General features: G+C 36.6%; 1 protein-coding gene across 4 annotated transcripts in view; it reads right to left on the reverse strand.

Moving 5' to 3' along the window:
* LOC113642901 (F-BAR and double SH3 domains protein 2) overlaps positions 1-15,000 on the reverse strand; it is a 91,095-nt gene that overhangs the window by 68,408 nt on the left and 7,687 nt on the right. For all 4 annotated transcript variants that reach the window (XM_027146727.2, XM_027146813.2, XM_027146906.2 and 1 more), the window contains exon 3: positions 226-271. In XM_027146727.2, coding sequence (XP_027002528.1) covers positions 226-271 — 46 coding nt within the window. The remainder of the gene's footprint in view (positions 1-225; positions 272-15,000) is intronic.

Raw genomic sequence — 15,000 nt, forward strand, 5'->3', positions numbered from 1 at the left:
CTCACATTCAGCACTTTCCTCAAACACGTAAATAAAACACTCCCACATTCGCTATTTTACCTAATATATTTAAATACAGCACTCATATTTGCCACATTACTTTGTACATTTGAATAAAATTCTCTAAAATTCTCGGAAAAGCTCTAAATTGGTGAAGTAGCAGCTGAGAGATAAAAAAAACAAAACAAAAACAACAGCATGTCAACACACATTGTGTCATCTTACCTGTGCATACTCCCTCTCCAGTGTTGCCTTCTTCTGACTGTATGTCCTGTTAAAGGGGAAAAAAAAAGATTCTTATTAAACTAAGATTAATGCAGCCATTACCTCTGTGGACTAGCATTATGTTCCCTCCCTCACAATTTTACTCCACTTAATCCCTGCTCTCCAAACACCCAGAGCTATTTGTTTCTTTTACTCTGCCTCATGCCGTCAAGTGACAGCAACCTTACATTCTGGCCTGAAGAGCAACAGAGGAAACATTAAGATGAGGGTTTTATTAGTGTTTGGCATTTGGCTGGTTTTCCGACTAGCCAGAAGGCAGGAGGTTGTAAAAATAAATAAATAAATAAAACGACTGTGGTAATGAGGAGCAGATGAGAAAGAATGAAGGTGTTGGGACCCCCAGTTAGTTTGAAAGATTTCTAGAGGTTCAAAACATATGAAGTTTATTTAAAAAAAAAAAAAACCAAACAAACTGTAATAGGTTTGCACATTTATCTCTTTTTAGGCGAACATTTTATTCAGCATTGCTCGATGCATGCATGGTTGTGCTCAGAGTCTGTTTTGTCTTTTATACAATCTTCTCATGTTGAGAATAGTAAGAACATTCGTAAATATAATTTGGTATCAGGGATGACACTGCGGCACAGCTGGTGGATTCAATATGTTAACAGTTAATTTGGCTTATAGGTGACCATAACCATGACTAAATGTGGTCAGTGCACAGACCACTTGTGATCCGATTACACAAGATGCATGTTAATACCAAATGTAAGCAGGACCATAGAGAAATCTAAAAGTTTAGTAAGTTGTCAGTTATCTAGCTAGGAAAGCGGTTTGGTAGCTACTCAAATTTTATGTTAATGCTTACGTGCTAAATTTCTGAACTTTTGTAAGTGACAAAAAATACACAGAAATGGACTTAGCATTAAACATCAGGATCATGTATTGGGTAAGTTTTTTCAGTCATGAAAAAATCCCATTAGCATGTATTTAAGCCTGGTAGTTCCCTATCAGGGACCAGTATGTGTGTTTTCAAAGCAATACTGTACATTTCTGTATGGACTTGGTTAAACTGACTCTTACACAAGACAGGAATTTCTGCAGTGACTCCTGTTTGAAACCCCAGTGAACCCCTATATCAAATGAATGTGCACTGGACTGAATCCAAAGCATGGCTTTGGGCTTACATAGTTTTATGTGGCTGAAAGATGATGTGTGGGGTATGTTTAGGCATACTGCAAGCACAGACACACACAGCCTCATTTAGCACTGGGTATAATGGGTTTATCTCTTTTCCAAACCTCTATCTCTCTCCTATTTCACATCCCAAACTCCCGTTAATGCCAATGCAGCATTCCTTATCACAATCTTGGGAGGTCGACTCCGAAATCTGCCTCTCTCTGTCTGCTTCAGAGAATGCCTGAGAATTTGGGGATTACATAACTTTCTAAAACACAATTAACCCTTTCTGAACCATGCTAATTTCTTTGAAACTTTCTTCTGAAACTAAAGATTTATATCATGCGACAGGACAAGATGCAAGCAAAGATGCAATTTTTAATCTTCTTCCTTTCTGAAGATACGCAAAAGCAAAAAGGTATGTATTTCTATCAACTAGTCTGTGTTTCTTACTATCTTACTGAAAATAATCCTGAAGAATCATTAGATGGGAAAATCAAAAAGTTAAAGAAATGCCCACTTATTAGTAAAAATTCTGTTCCAAATATATATATATATATATATATATATATATATATATATATATATTTTTTTTTAATTGCATCAACTCTTTTACATGGCCCAACTTTAATTTTTCAGTCAAGATTTTTCTATATTCTTGAACATAATTTGCATAAACCCAGATGGCTGGAAATTCCACTTATAACTCAAGATGTCTACAGAAAAGACACAGAAGATAGCAGCTTTCATTGAATATGGATGGTTTATCTTTACACCCAAGGCAACTCATGGGTGGATTGACATCATTGCAAGCGCACACAAAAGGTGTGAACAGTCCTGTTCAGAGCACTTGTTCAAAGTGAAACCTAGGCATCAGTTCTTCTCTGTTACTTGTGTACAAGTGACTTGAGTGATTCCATCCTAACCCACCCCCCACCCCCACATTAATAAATATATGGTATTTTATTTAAACTTAAAAAATAGATTTATCTAATGGGTTACAGATAAAAATAATTGATGTTTATATTTAAAGATTTAGTGAAATATTCACTTCCTTTAAGATCCACTGTTTGACTGGACATAACACACAACATGAGTTTTTACAAATTTTGACTTACTGTTGATGCTCCATCCAGGATGTATTTCTACTAAGTTTTCCTAGTACTAGTTCTGGATCCACCGTAGTTCTGAAGATGAATGATGAATGGAGGTTGATAATAATAATAATAATAATAATAATAAGGACAGTAATTTTGAATTTCCCAACTCTTTATAGCAGCTGATAGAGTCATGATCACTGCTTCAACTCAATCACTTAATGACTCTATGGAGTTGTTCTCCCTGTGTTTTATCAGTTTCCCCCTGTTTCTTTCAAATTGGCTACTCTAAAGTTCCCAGCAATAATTGATCCCCCACACCAGGGTGTATTCTCTCCTCATGCCCACTGAGATCCACGGTTGCCTGTCTAATTGTTTTTAAAATCCATCCTTAACCCCTCATATCCAAATACCATTTAAGTCACACAGAAAAGTGCAGGTGTAACAGAGCCTACATTAAGAAGAATGAGGAACACAAAAAGCTACTTCAACAAATAAGACATTGTACTGGCTTCTGTGGAAACTATTATCTAAACAGACACTATACAGACTGGACTAAAAGAGCAAAAAAATACTTTGTAAAATTCAGCTTTAAATGAGCTTTAAACCCCAGGGGGAATTTTACACTTTGCAGTGACCCAGTGGTCTCTTGGCCCTCTACTTCATGTCAGAACATTAGAAAAACTTTACTGTCCAATCACAATGCTCCCAGCAGACCTGCTGACCAATCAGAACAACTCATCCCAGGTTTTTAATAAATTACTAAATCCTACCATGTGTGTAAAACTGTGCAGTGAGAGCCTCTCTCAAAAATCTAAATGAGCTGTGTGAAAGGCCTGCTTTAACAGTCACAAGTAGAAGAAGCAAGGACATGGAGCCTGCAGTAGTGTGTGGAAGTGTATAGGACCATCACTGTGTAAGTGAGGAAACCGAGGCAAACCATTCAATGCAACTACATCTATGGATAGCATAATGGGACACTAGCCCTGTATTTACATTCAGTATCATCTCTTTACAGGGTTTCAGATAATTTGGCTCTGCTAACTGATAAGAGACGAAATTTTCAACCCTTTTCCCTAAAATGTAAAATGAACTATTTTGCTTACTATCATTTGGCTTACTACACACTGACTATCCAGGCATGATTTCCCTTAATAGGAAAAAAACAATGCATGTTAATGATCAGTGACCATTCTTCTAATTAACCAAATACCTTTACGTTGTATCCCTGTATACAGTACATCTTAGTGCAGAGTCCTCAAAATTATTTTTGCCTAATTCACAGCAATAAACAGCTCTTTTGAAAAGAAAGTTAAATGAAAGCCTTTTAATCAAAGAACGGGAGTAATGACCTTGCCTACAAAAAAATTGGTTTTGTATGGAACACTGACTAATTAATCTCCCTTATATACTTAAAAACAATTTCATTCAATATTTTGTGGATACATTTTTATTATGAACTCTTAACGTTATGCTGGGTGACCCTTTAGGAAGACACGGGCCATTTAACATACTTCAATTAAAATTATAAAAAAAGAATAGCCTGGGAGATGGAGACAGGGATTTCCTTAATAGGAAACTATGTAGAACAGAAGTAGAACATTTGTGTGTGTGTGTGTCTATCTTGCTTCAAAACTAGAACCTGCACTGAGGAGACCATGTGGCTTTCAGGGTTATCCTTTCTAATATAAACTTTTGTGAAAGAGACACTACAAACGCAGGTCAAAGATCAACTGGCCAGTGGTTAAATCCACTTCAGATCATCTTTGTGCATCTAAACTGAACAATGTCAGACAACATAAGCTACCAAATACAGAATAACTATAAAATCATATAACGATACCACACGTGTTGTTAACCTGTTTATTGTAGCATAACATAAATCCATGCTTAAAGAACACAATGTGGAATGACTGAGACAGCAAGTCTTGAGACATTTTCCAGGAAGTTGTCTGGAAGGGGGAGACGACGCTTTAAGTCAATAATTACACCCGGCTCTAGAACACCTAATTATAAAGCAGTACAAAGGAACTAATGATCATGCTACTGTTACTTTTAGGATCTCATGACTGTTATGTATGACTCAAGTGCTGAAAAAATACCCGTACTGAATTTAGTTAATTCTAACCTCTATTTGAGTTATTCTCCTTTGGGTAATTGATTTGACAAGGCAAAATTAAATACTATACATAAAATCAGCACCAAAGCAGTTAGTCTACTGCCATTCTTACAAAAGCTCCTTTTGCGCTAATAAAAAATTCCACCTCTGTCCTCTGATTTTTCTGAAGAAAAAAAAAAAAAAGACTGTGCAAATTTGGGTGAGAATATCTAGCAGTCAATGTCAAAAAAGTCAAAAAAGTCAAAAGACGCCTTTCACTGTACGGTATGTTTGCTTTGCCCACGTGAAAGGTATTTGAATGTCCATTCACCACACTGCAGTCCAGCAAAAACGAACATGTCTAGTCTTGAATGGATTTGTGCATATTCATGATGTATTAATTTAGGACATAAATAAAAAAGGTCAAGAAGGCTTTCTTTCCTTCCACAGTCCACAGTATGTTCAGTGCACAATGCGCCGCAACACACACACAGAGAGTGAGAGTGAGAGAGAGAGAGAGAGAGAGAGAGAGAGAGAGAGAGAGAGAGAGAGAGAGAGAGAAAGATCTGTGGAATTTGAAGGTCCACAGTCAAGCTACAATCTGTGGAATCTGTTTCAAATCCACAAACACACAACTAGCAAATTTCACATTTTGCTCAATTCAATTCAAAACATAAGATGCCCCAAAAAAATCCTAATAGTCACCATGATACAGGCATAAAACTGCTGGTTTTGTCAATAATGTTCAGCCATTCTGTTACATAAAAATGAGATAATGGTAATAAAGAGGCTCTATTATGCTGTTAACATCCAACTTTGAAAGTGTATACAGTGTGTGTACTTTGAAAATGTACTGTATGTGTGTGTGACAATGTACAAAACCGAAAAAGATGGTCTAACCCTGTGCGTACACAGTTTAGTGTAACTACCCCTCGCACTGGTGAAGAGGAGAACATGGGGAGAATGATGGGAATGATTGTGGGACACTGAAGACAGGAAACTAGAGTGAGAGAAAGGGAGTAAACATTTTGGAGACAAAATTAGAGTGATAACAGTAAAGATAAACAAAGTAGCTAGGAACAGAGGAAGTGATTACAATCTAATTACAAGTCGAATTGAGATGAGGCCAGGGTTAGTGATATCATGGCCTTGTGCTTCACCACTGAAGCTTTTCAAATTTGTGACAGTTAATGTGTGAGACCAGGTGAAGCGACGTGTACTATCATTCCTCAGCAGTTAGGAAACATGTCACAAGTGTGTGGATTTGCCCTGCTATGATTTTACACAAAAGTCCTGGCACTAGACAATATTTCTGTACTTGTTCAATGATGCAAAAAAACACTTAATAAGTATGTTTATGTTTGTATTGCAACCATGTAAAAAGAGAAACAATCCCCAAAATCGCACTACAAATTAAATGCACTAACCAGGTTAATAATGTAATCTAAAATGCTGTTAACTAAACACCATGAAATAATATTGGTGAATATTTTTATTAATATAATATAATAATGTCTCATCCCACCTTTAAGACTTCGAATAAACTGAACCGTGTGAAGTGTTCAATAATTTGTAAGCGTCACACTGTGCTGAAAGTGATACAGATACAATATTTATACGCTATTGACACATGTCAGAAATAACTGCTCAGGAGTTCAGAGCGTGGGAGGTGCAAACCAGCAACAACATAATTTAATGAGAGAGATGAAGCATAATGAGCTGGTTAAAACATCCTGCTTTCCTAATAACCCTTAAACATGAATTTCCCTTTGAGTTTGTTTGATAACTAGTAGCTATCAAACCTCAAAAATTGTTAAACTGTTAGAAAGAATCTTGTAAAAATCCTGTGATCGTAAAATTGTACCAAAGACTGATCTACAAAACTGCTGTGTTAAATGATAGATGAAGAGGATGAATAGAGCTACCTGGTTGGTGTGTAATTATTGAACCTATAATATGCCCTGTATCTCATTGGTTGCTAAAAACATGGATCTAAAAGCTGTTAACAGCTTGATAATTTCCCTCTATCTATTACGACTTAACAGCTGTTTTTACTCTTCAGTGAGAGCTAGCTTTTCCTCACATGCAGGCTGATACTTGAGCCCAGATAAACTGATAACCACCTAAGTACATTATATCACATTATATTAAAAAAAAAACAAACAAAAAAAAACACATTCCCAATACAATATTTGCTCTATACCAATAAAATGAGCTTGTGCTTTACTTAAAATATGGCAGTGATGTAACACAAATGAAGCTTAGAATCAGGGTAACGAGACAGAGCATTACCCAAGAGTGCTTTCTTGTGTAGCGTCAGGTATCACCATAAACTGTAACTAATAAAAAAATATTTTATCAACTAATTTTTGCTACGGTTTGGATCAATTCTGATCTTCTATGTTTGTGAATGTGGTGGGGGTGGGTTTGTTCTCCTAAATCTCATTAAGATATTATGATACAGTACACAGTATTGGGTAGAATATTTGATCCATTACCCACCTTATTATTATTATTCATGTTGTATCTGCAACTTATTTCTAATGTAAATAAAATAAAATTTGAAAAATCCATCCAGAATGCTTTCTTGCACCGGTTTTGTACGTTTAATTTGAAAAGATTATATACATTTAACTATATGATACATTTACTAAATCATTTAAATCACATAAAGCTTGGTAATTAAATTAGATTTCATTCCTACTGAACGGCTCTGTATCTGTTAGGACTTTCATGAGGTTGAGATTTTGACCAGAGACACAGCGTGTGCTGCGGGTGAATCCTGCAAAATGGAGTAAAGGGATTTAATAAAATTTTTCTCAGCCAGCAGAATGTGACTGATAACTATAATTAAATTTGATATTTCACGTTGCCTGTGATATGGGATGGCTCTCTGTTCACACTTTCAGCTGCATAAGACGGAACAGAGCTCGAATAATTAGTGAGGAACCATTTCTCAGGCACTTATTCTACTTTTGCAAAATTGGTAGATTTCTATTTATAATAAGAATATTTACCATTATAAATACATAAATTATAATTTATTTGAAATAAAATCAATCTGATTTATTAATAATTTATTTTATACAATATTCTTTCTTGATAGATTATTCAATCAGATTAGAAAAGTGGAGTCAGGTCACTAGGCTACTGGGGCTTTTTGCAGCTAGGTAGTTAATGCAGTTATTTTTCTTAAACAAAGGAGGGTTCTGCATCATTTTGGTTTGCAGAAAATATACTAGCCTTATTGTAATACAAATGCAGAGGGATTTGTTGTAAACTTATTTTTTGTGCTATAACTGCAACTGTTATAATACTAAAACAAAAACAAAAAGGGGCAAGGGGCAAGTCATGGGTGTGGGGCAAGTCATGGCCTAATTGTTAGAGAGTCTGACACGTAATCCTAAGGTTGTGGGTTCGAGTCTCGGGCCGGCCACGACTGAGGTGCCCTTGAGCAAGGCACTGAACCCCCCAACTGCTCCCCAGGCGGTGCAGCATAAATGGCTGCCCACTGCTCCGGGTGTGTGTTCACGGTCTGTGTGTTCACTGCTGTGTGTGTGCACTTTGGATGGGTCAAATGCAGAGAACGAATTCTGAGCATGGTTCACCGTACTTAGCCGTATGTCACATCACGTCACTTTAAAAAAAAAATAAAATAAAATTTGCTTTTGGCTAAATTTGGATCAGTCCAGCAACTGAATGCAACCCCTTGAATTAATAGAAATTAAGTGCACAAAAACTATTAATAACAAGTTAGTACAGAGATAGTAACACAAATAATTATAATGTAAATATAACATATATAAATTATATGTAAATAATAATAATTCATATTTTAAAAGGTATTTTTCACTCCAAGGATCCAAAAGAGGGGCGAGTGAGAGAGAGTGTGAGGATGAAGCAGCACATGCCATTACAGTTCCAGAGAGTGTGAATGTAATAAAACATCTTTTGTTTTTAATATCTCTACTTACATTTGAATGATTAGACCGTTATGTAAAAGTGTTGTTCAGAGTTAAACGATTTAACTCCACTTTAACTGTTTTAATCATGTAGTGAATCATGAAGCTAATTTGCTTCACAATTAAAATAAATACATTTTTGTGTACATTGCCTATTTTAACAGGATAAAACATTCATGTGTTACACAGATATGCACAAAATACAGAAACCACAAATAAATGAACTGATGCCCTTTAACGGCATGCAGTATAAATATCTCTGTGCCTTTAAGTGCTGCATGAGAAGCTTTTGTATATTTTAAGCTTTATAAATTTACAGTTTGGGGTTGTATAGTACTGGGCGAAGACTATAACTGCTCTAAATAATACAGTTCAGACAATCTGGAACATATTAAACATAGACTGTTAGAAATAATTATTTAGTTATGTATTTGTTATTATGAAATATTTACATACCAGAAAATATCCCATGTTTTCCTGGTCATGTTTTCCTGGTCTTTCCAGGTCTTTAAACATGTTAAACACTATGGTTAACCTGAAGAGAAGAACGAGGGGAGCAGCTTGTACTTCATGATATAATGCCTTTGGGGGTGTTTTAGTTTTATTGTATAATAAATACTCACTCTAAGCTTAAAACTGGCTTATTCCATAGGCAGATATTTTTTCTTCTTTAAAGAAATGCTTTAAATAAACAAAATTATCTGCCAAAAGTTAATGCATTTCAAGAGTTAAATAACCGGAAATATTCAGAAAAAGTCAATAAATCTTAAATTTGTCTTAAATTCTTTATTGATCAGAACAGTAACAAAAAACAGTTGATAAAATATGACTCATTAGTTTATGGCATGTCATGACATCTTTATCATATTGTTATATTGCCCAGTTCTGTTGGATAATCCTAATCCAGGTCTAATCCCAGTGTCAGTTCTCTTTTATGTGTAACACTTATTGAACAGGCAGTTCCTACAGTTTTTATTAAGATTACATTTAGTGATCAGGTTTAGTGAGAACACTATGTGTGTGTGTGTGTGTGTGTGTGTGTGCGTGCGTGCGTGTGTGTGTGTGTGTGTGTGCGAGCATTGTAGACTTTTTGTTTGACCAGAATAGAAATTTGCAAGAATTTGAGATACTGATTTTCAGTGAAATAATATTCCAGCTCACAGATACTGAAACAGGAACTCAGTAAAAAGTAGGAGTATATTTTATTTTTTGGAAAATATCAAATACTTTTTTGGAAAATAAAAAAGAAAATTTTAAAGAAGTGAAATTCTAATAGGTGATTTTAATGGCTATAAAAAAAAGTGGGGAAAGTCAGTAATCGAAGGCTTTTATCCACAACAGCTGAGAGACTGAAAGTATTAAGTGGTATTGTATGTTGGCATTGCAGTATTTTTATTAGTATGAGTAAATAAGCAGAGCACTTACTGGTATTGTTATATACAGTACATCTGGAAAGTATTCACAGCACTTCATATTTTCCACATTTTGTTATGTTCCGTATTCCAAAAATTAAGGAAAAATTTATTTTCCTTAAAATTCTACAAACAATACCCCATGAAGACACCTTGAAAGAAGCTTGTCTGAAATCTTTGCAAATTTATTAAAACTTAAAAATGAAAGAAAAAAAATCAAACGTACATAAGAATTCACAGCCTTTGCTCACTACTTTCACTATGACTAAAAGTCATACTCAAAAAGTCTTGAGGCTGAAATTGCTGCCTCAAGACTTTTTGAGTATGACTTGGGTTATTATCCTATTGGCAGATTGGCTTATTGGCACCAGTCTAAGGTTCAGAGTGCTCTGGAGCAGGTTTTCATCAAGTATGTCTCTATTCACTGCTGCATTCATCTTTATCTTGATCCTAACCAGTCTCCCAGTCCCTGCTGCTAAAAAACATCCCCACAGCATTATGCTGCCACCACCATGCTTCACTGTAGGGATGGTATTGGCCATGTGATGAGCAGTGTCTGGTTTCCTCCAGACATGACGCTTGCTATTCAGGCCAAAGAGTTCAATCTTTGTTTCGTCAGAACAGAGCATTTTGTTTCTCATGGTCTGAGAGTCCTTCAGGTGCCTTTTGGCAAAGTCCAGGCAGGCCATCATGTGCCTTTTACTGAGGAGTGGCATTATGGAGTATTGTTTGTAGGTTTTTAAAGAAAATAATGAATTTAATCCATTTTGGAATACACTTTTAAAACCGTGGAATAAGTGAAGTGCTGTGAATACTTTTTGGATGCAGTGTATCTTAGTAACAGGAGGATTGTCACATATTATATAATAGCTTTGACTTTTTAGCTTATATGATTGAACAAATAAACAGGGCATGTCCAGAAATAACACGAGAATTTGTGCCCTTTGTGAACAAACTAAAGGTGACTCAAGTCATTTGTCTTGTTTTAATGAAAACTCAGCTGAGTTATGTGTCTCTGACTAAACGCTTAACATATTACAGTTCATTTTAGCTCTTAGCATGTTAGCTCTTTCACTTTCTGCAAACACAGATATAATTAAATACCAGAATTTCACTTATATACTAGTTATAAGATTAAAGCTTTTTACAACACAGTATTATGAAATGAGGTTTCCAGTACATACTGCAATGATTATTCCCACACGTGCGCACACATGCACAAGCACACACACTCACATGCACACAAACAACACAAAGAAGCGCCTTCAATACAACTCTCTCTCGTCCGCTCTGCTTTGTATTTTTTGCCTCGATCCACCAGATTCTGGAACCACAAAACTCTCTTTCAACTATGTGAAAGCATAAATGCTTCTCTGGAGTGCTAAACTATTTCCCACAATGCCTTGCATCGCCCACCCAGCTCTTCCTGCTGACAGTCGATCAGAAAGAAACCTCATCTTCATTCAGCTTACTAGTAACAGGTACCACGGGACAGAAAGTAAAGAACTAGATAATGGAGAAATGAAGATACAGTACAGATACAAAACAGGAAACACGCACACACACACACACACACACACACACACACACACACACACACACACACACACACACACACACACACACACACACACACAGAGTAAAAAAAAAGCCTAGAAGTGTGGTTGTGAACGTGTGTCTATTTTAGAAGGTGTGAATGCTACAGTGCAGGAATAATAACAGCTTTGGTCATGTGACATCATCAAATAATGACATCAGCATCACCCAGACTAACAGTGTTCATAAGCAGCAGAAGGGAGATAAGATCAATGAAGCGGGTAGGTGTGTGGAGGCATATTGCAGTTTTTAATTCTTGGAGGCAAACAAATGTTCCAAAAAGAATAATAATATTTGAAATGACTGCCATTTGGATGGTGCACACAAAGAAATCTGCAGCATTTATGCAAAAATGTACATGATTTTTCATGTACACGAAAGTTTTTGCCTACCGAATATAAGGTTAAGGTTAGATTTAAGTGATAACAGAGTATGAATTAACTGCATTAATAATTATGTCAACGGATGTTTCTCACAAGGATAGTAAGACAACTGTGTGTGTGTGTGTGTGTGTGTGTGTGGGGACAAGGGTCACGTCTCACATCGGTGAGATTCTTCCTGCAATAACGAGTAAGAATTAGAAGGAAGGGCATGTGTAAAAACCACAAAAGTTAAATTTTCACCATTTCTCCCTTGATGGGAGCACTTAAGCTTTTATCACTGCTAAATATGTATCATTGTACAGAATAGAGCTTTATGCAATACAAAACAAACAATTGCTTTAGTCTTGAGTAATTTTGGGTTGCTTTAGCTCAATCCCACTGGCACTGTAGTTTAGAGGTTGCTACTACGAGACTTCTGAATCTTAAATTTGGGCCTAAAAACCTTACAGTTTCGTGCGGTTCAGTCATTTAATTGACCGTTAAGTGTTACACAAAGGGCCTTTTTACACCTGGTCACTTCATGTGTTTTCTCTGATCCGATAGCTATCTGATTTGTTAAAACTGTTCCATTTACATTAGGCCACATAAATGCGTCTTGGCGAATCGGATATCAATCCGATCTTCCTACTCCCGTCCAACATGCAAATATATTTCACCTCATTTCTGGGGTAATTGGAATGGAACACGCTTTGGTGTATGCGGTTGATGCATTTACTGTTTGCTGCAATTTCGCTCGCAGCAGCAGTGCATTTTAAGACCAAACGAGACACCTGGATGAAAGATCGGAGCCAGCACTGGTGGGAAAAGATATTTGTTTCTGGCACGATGCACGACTCGTGAGTCACCTGTGAGTGACGTATTCCGTTTAGGAGGAGTATAGCGCTGACGCATGTGGCTTGAACAACCACATTCATTTACACCTGTCCAGTTTCATCTGAAATGCGTCCCAGATCACCTCCTGAAGTGGTTTGAGCGATCGGATTTTTATCCGTCTCCAAACCGTTTCGGAGGGCATTTACACCTGGTCTTTTTACCATCGGATAGCTGTCGGATCACAGAAAACGCATGAAGTGACCAGGTGTTAAAAACCCCCTAAGACATCAAAGTTGTCTTAATACCACATTATACCACTAAACTATTCAAAATCCTCTTACACTTGTGTTATTGTTTTTGTAGTAACTAAGGGACTTCCACATAAACCAATTAAAAATGTGTGTAACTGCGGATATGTTACCGTTCTTTTTTTTTTTGCTGTTTGAAGCAGTGTTTATTTTTACATTCTTGGAAGGAGTCTCCAGTGTCAGAGTTTCAGAGGTAAAGCTGTTCTTTACCTTTTCCGACAAAGTCTTTAGGACAGAGGACTTTAGTCTTTCCGGTTCCTCTGTAGCGTAAGATGCACGAGAGACGAGAGAAGGAGCTAACTTGTCCTATAACAAACTAAATATAATATAGTTATATAATAAATACAGTAGAACTATACATGGATTAACACCGTCAAATTGCTGTGATATGAAAGGAATAAAACATGACAGGATGTGGAGTTTAATGAAAAGGGGTTAATTTTGAGATAATAATGAATCACATCTCCATGGTGTTGATTATTTGTCTTATCCATATTAGTATGTATTTATAATGTTAGTAGTTTATAGTATATTGTGACTTGATTATTAGCCATAAGTAAATAGCAATTTTCTTGTAATTTGCTTCATTAAATCAAATTATAAGCCGATAATGTCAATTAAATAGATTTCTAAATAAAAAGTCTTTCTGCTAAGAAAAGACATGGCATTTTAATGTGTAAATGTCACTAGTAGAGAGTGAAAGATGAGAATCGCAGATCAGGCAGCTTTTTGGCATTCAGCTGACTCAATGAATTATCCCAACCCTCGTCCTCATGTTATTGCTATTTTTTCCCCCAGAACTTTTTCTGGGGAACAGTTAGAATGGCCCTCATGAAGGTCTCATGCTGTGGACCGTAAAGATAATGAAGCGCACCATTAGCTGAGTCCTGCACAGTAATGATGCTATATTATTAGCCATGGATATCTGCCAGGGTTGCCAAGGTAATTTCTGAAATAATAACACCCATTACATCACTTGCATGGTTGTAATAATGATCATATTTTGTCATCAGGAGGCATGGAATGGAATTTTACAGAGAAAGAGTAACATCATCGACAAATACAAGGCTTTTATTCAGGAAAAGAATTAGCAAGTAAAAGTGCTTAATGCTTTTCTATTTAGAGAGATGCAGTTCCATCCAATTCTAATAAGCTAATGAGGATGGAGGACTGATTAGGGATTAATAAGCAAAGTGCTGTGCTGGGGATAGTATAAAATGTGTGCACGTGTTTAAAAATTGTGCTTCTACGTTTGCTGAAAAATGGACAGACAACAGCCCATATTCTGTATTTCACATACACACACATATATACACACACACAGACAGGCACACACACATATACACACACATACAGTACACACACACACACACACCAACACACACACATACAGGCACACACACATATACACACATATACATACACAGGCAGGCACACACACATCCACACACACACACACACACATATATACACACACATCCACACACACACACACATATATACACACACACCAACACACACACGCACACACACGCACGCACACACCACACACACGCGCGCACACACGCGCGCGCGCGCACACACACACACCAGAGTCGATTTTGATTGCACAGCAGTTTCCTTTTGCAACTCACTTGTGCACCTTGTCATACAGTACAGTTACATACATCTCTCGGACAAAACGTTTATGTCCCTGTGCGCGCGCGCGCACACACACACACACACACACACACACACACACGCACGCACACACACGCACGCACACACACATACTTGTTATGTTAGTACCTTTCACAATTTGTTCCTGTAATAGCCTTCCACTGACATTAATGCAGTAAATAAATGCTTACTCCTAAACCTTAATGATGTCAGTAAATACCTTTTTTTTTAATATTCTGATCATCGGTACCAGCTGTCATGTTCCAAA

The sequence above is a fragment of the Tachysurus fulvidraco genome, chromosome 13, assembly GCF_022655615.1.
Source record: "Tachysurus fulvidraco isolate hzauxx_2018 chromosome 13, HZAU_PFXX_2.0, whole genome shotgun sequence".
NCBI classification, from domain to species: domain Eukaryota; kingdom Metazoa; phylum Chordata; class Actinopteri; order Siluriformes; family Bagridae; genus Tachysurus; species Tachysurus fulvidraco.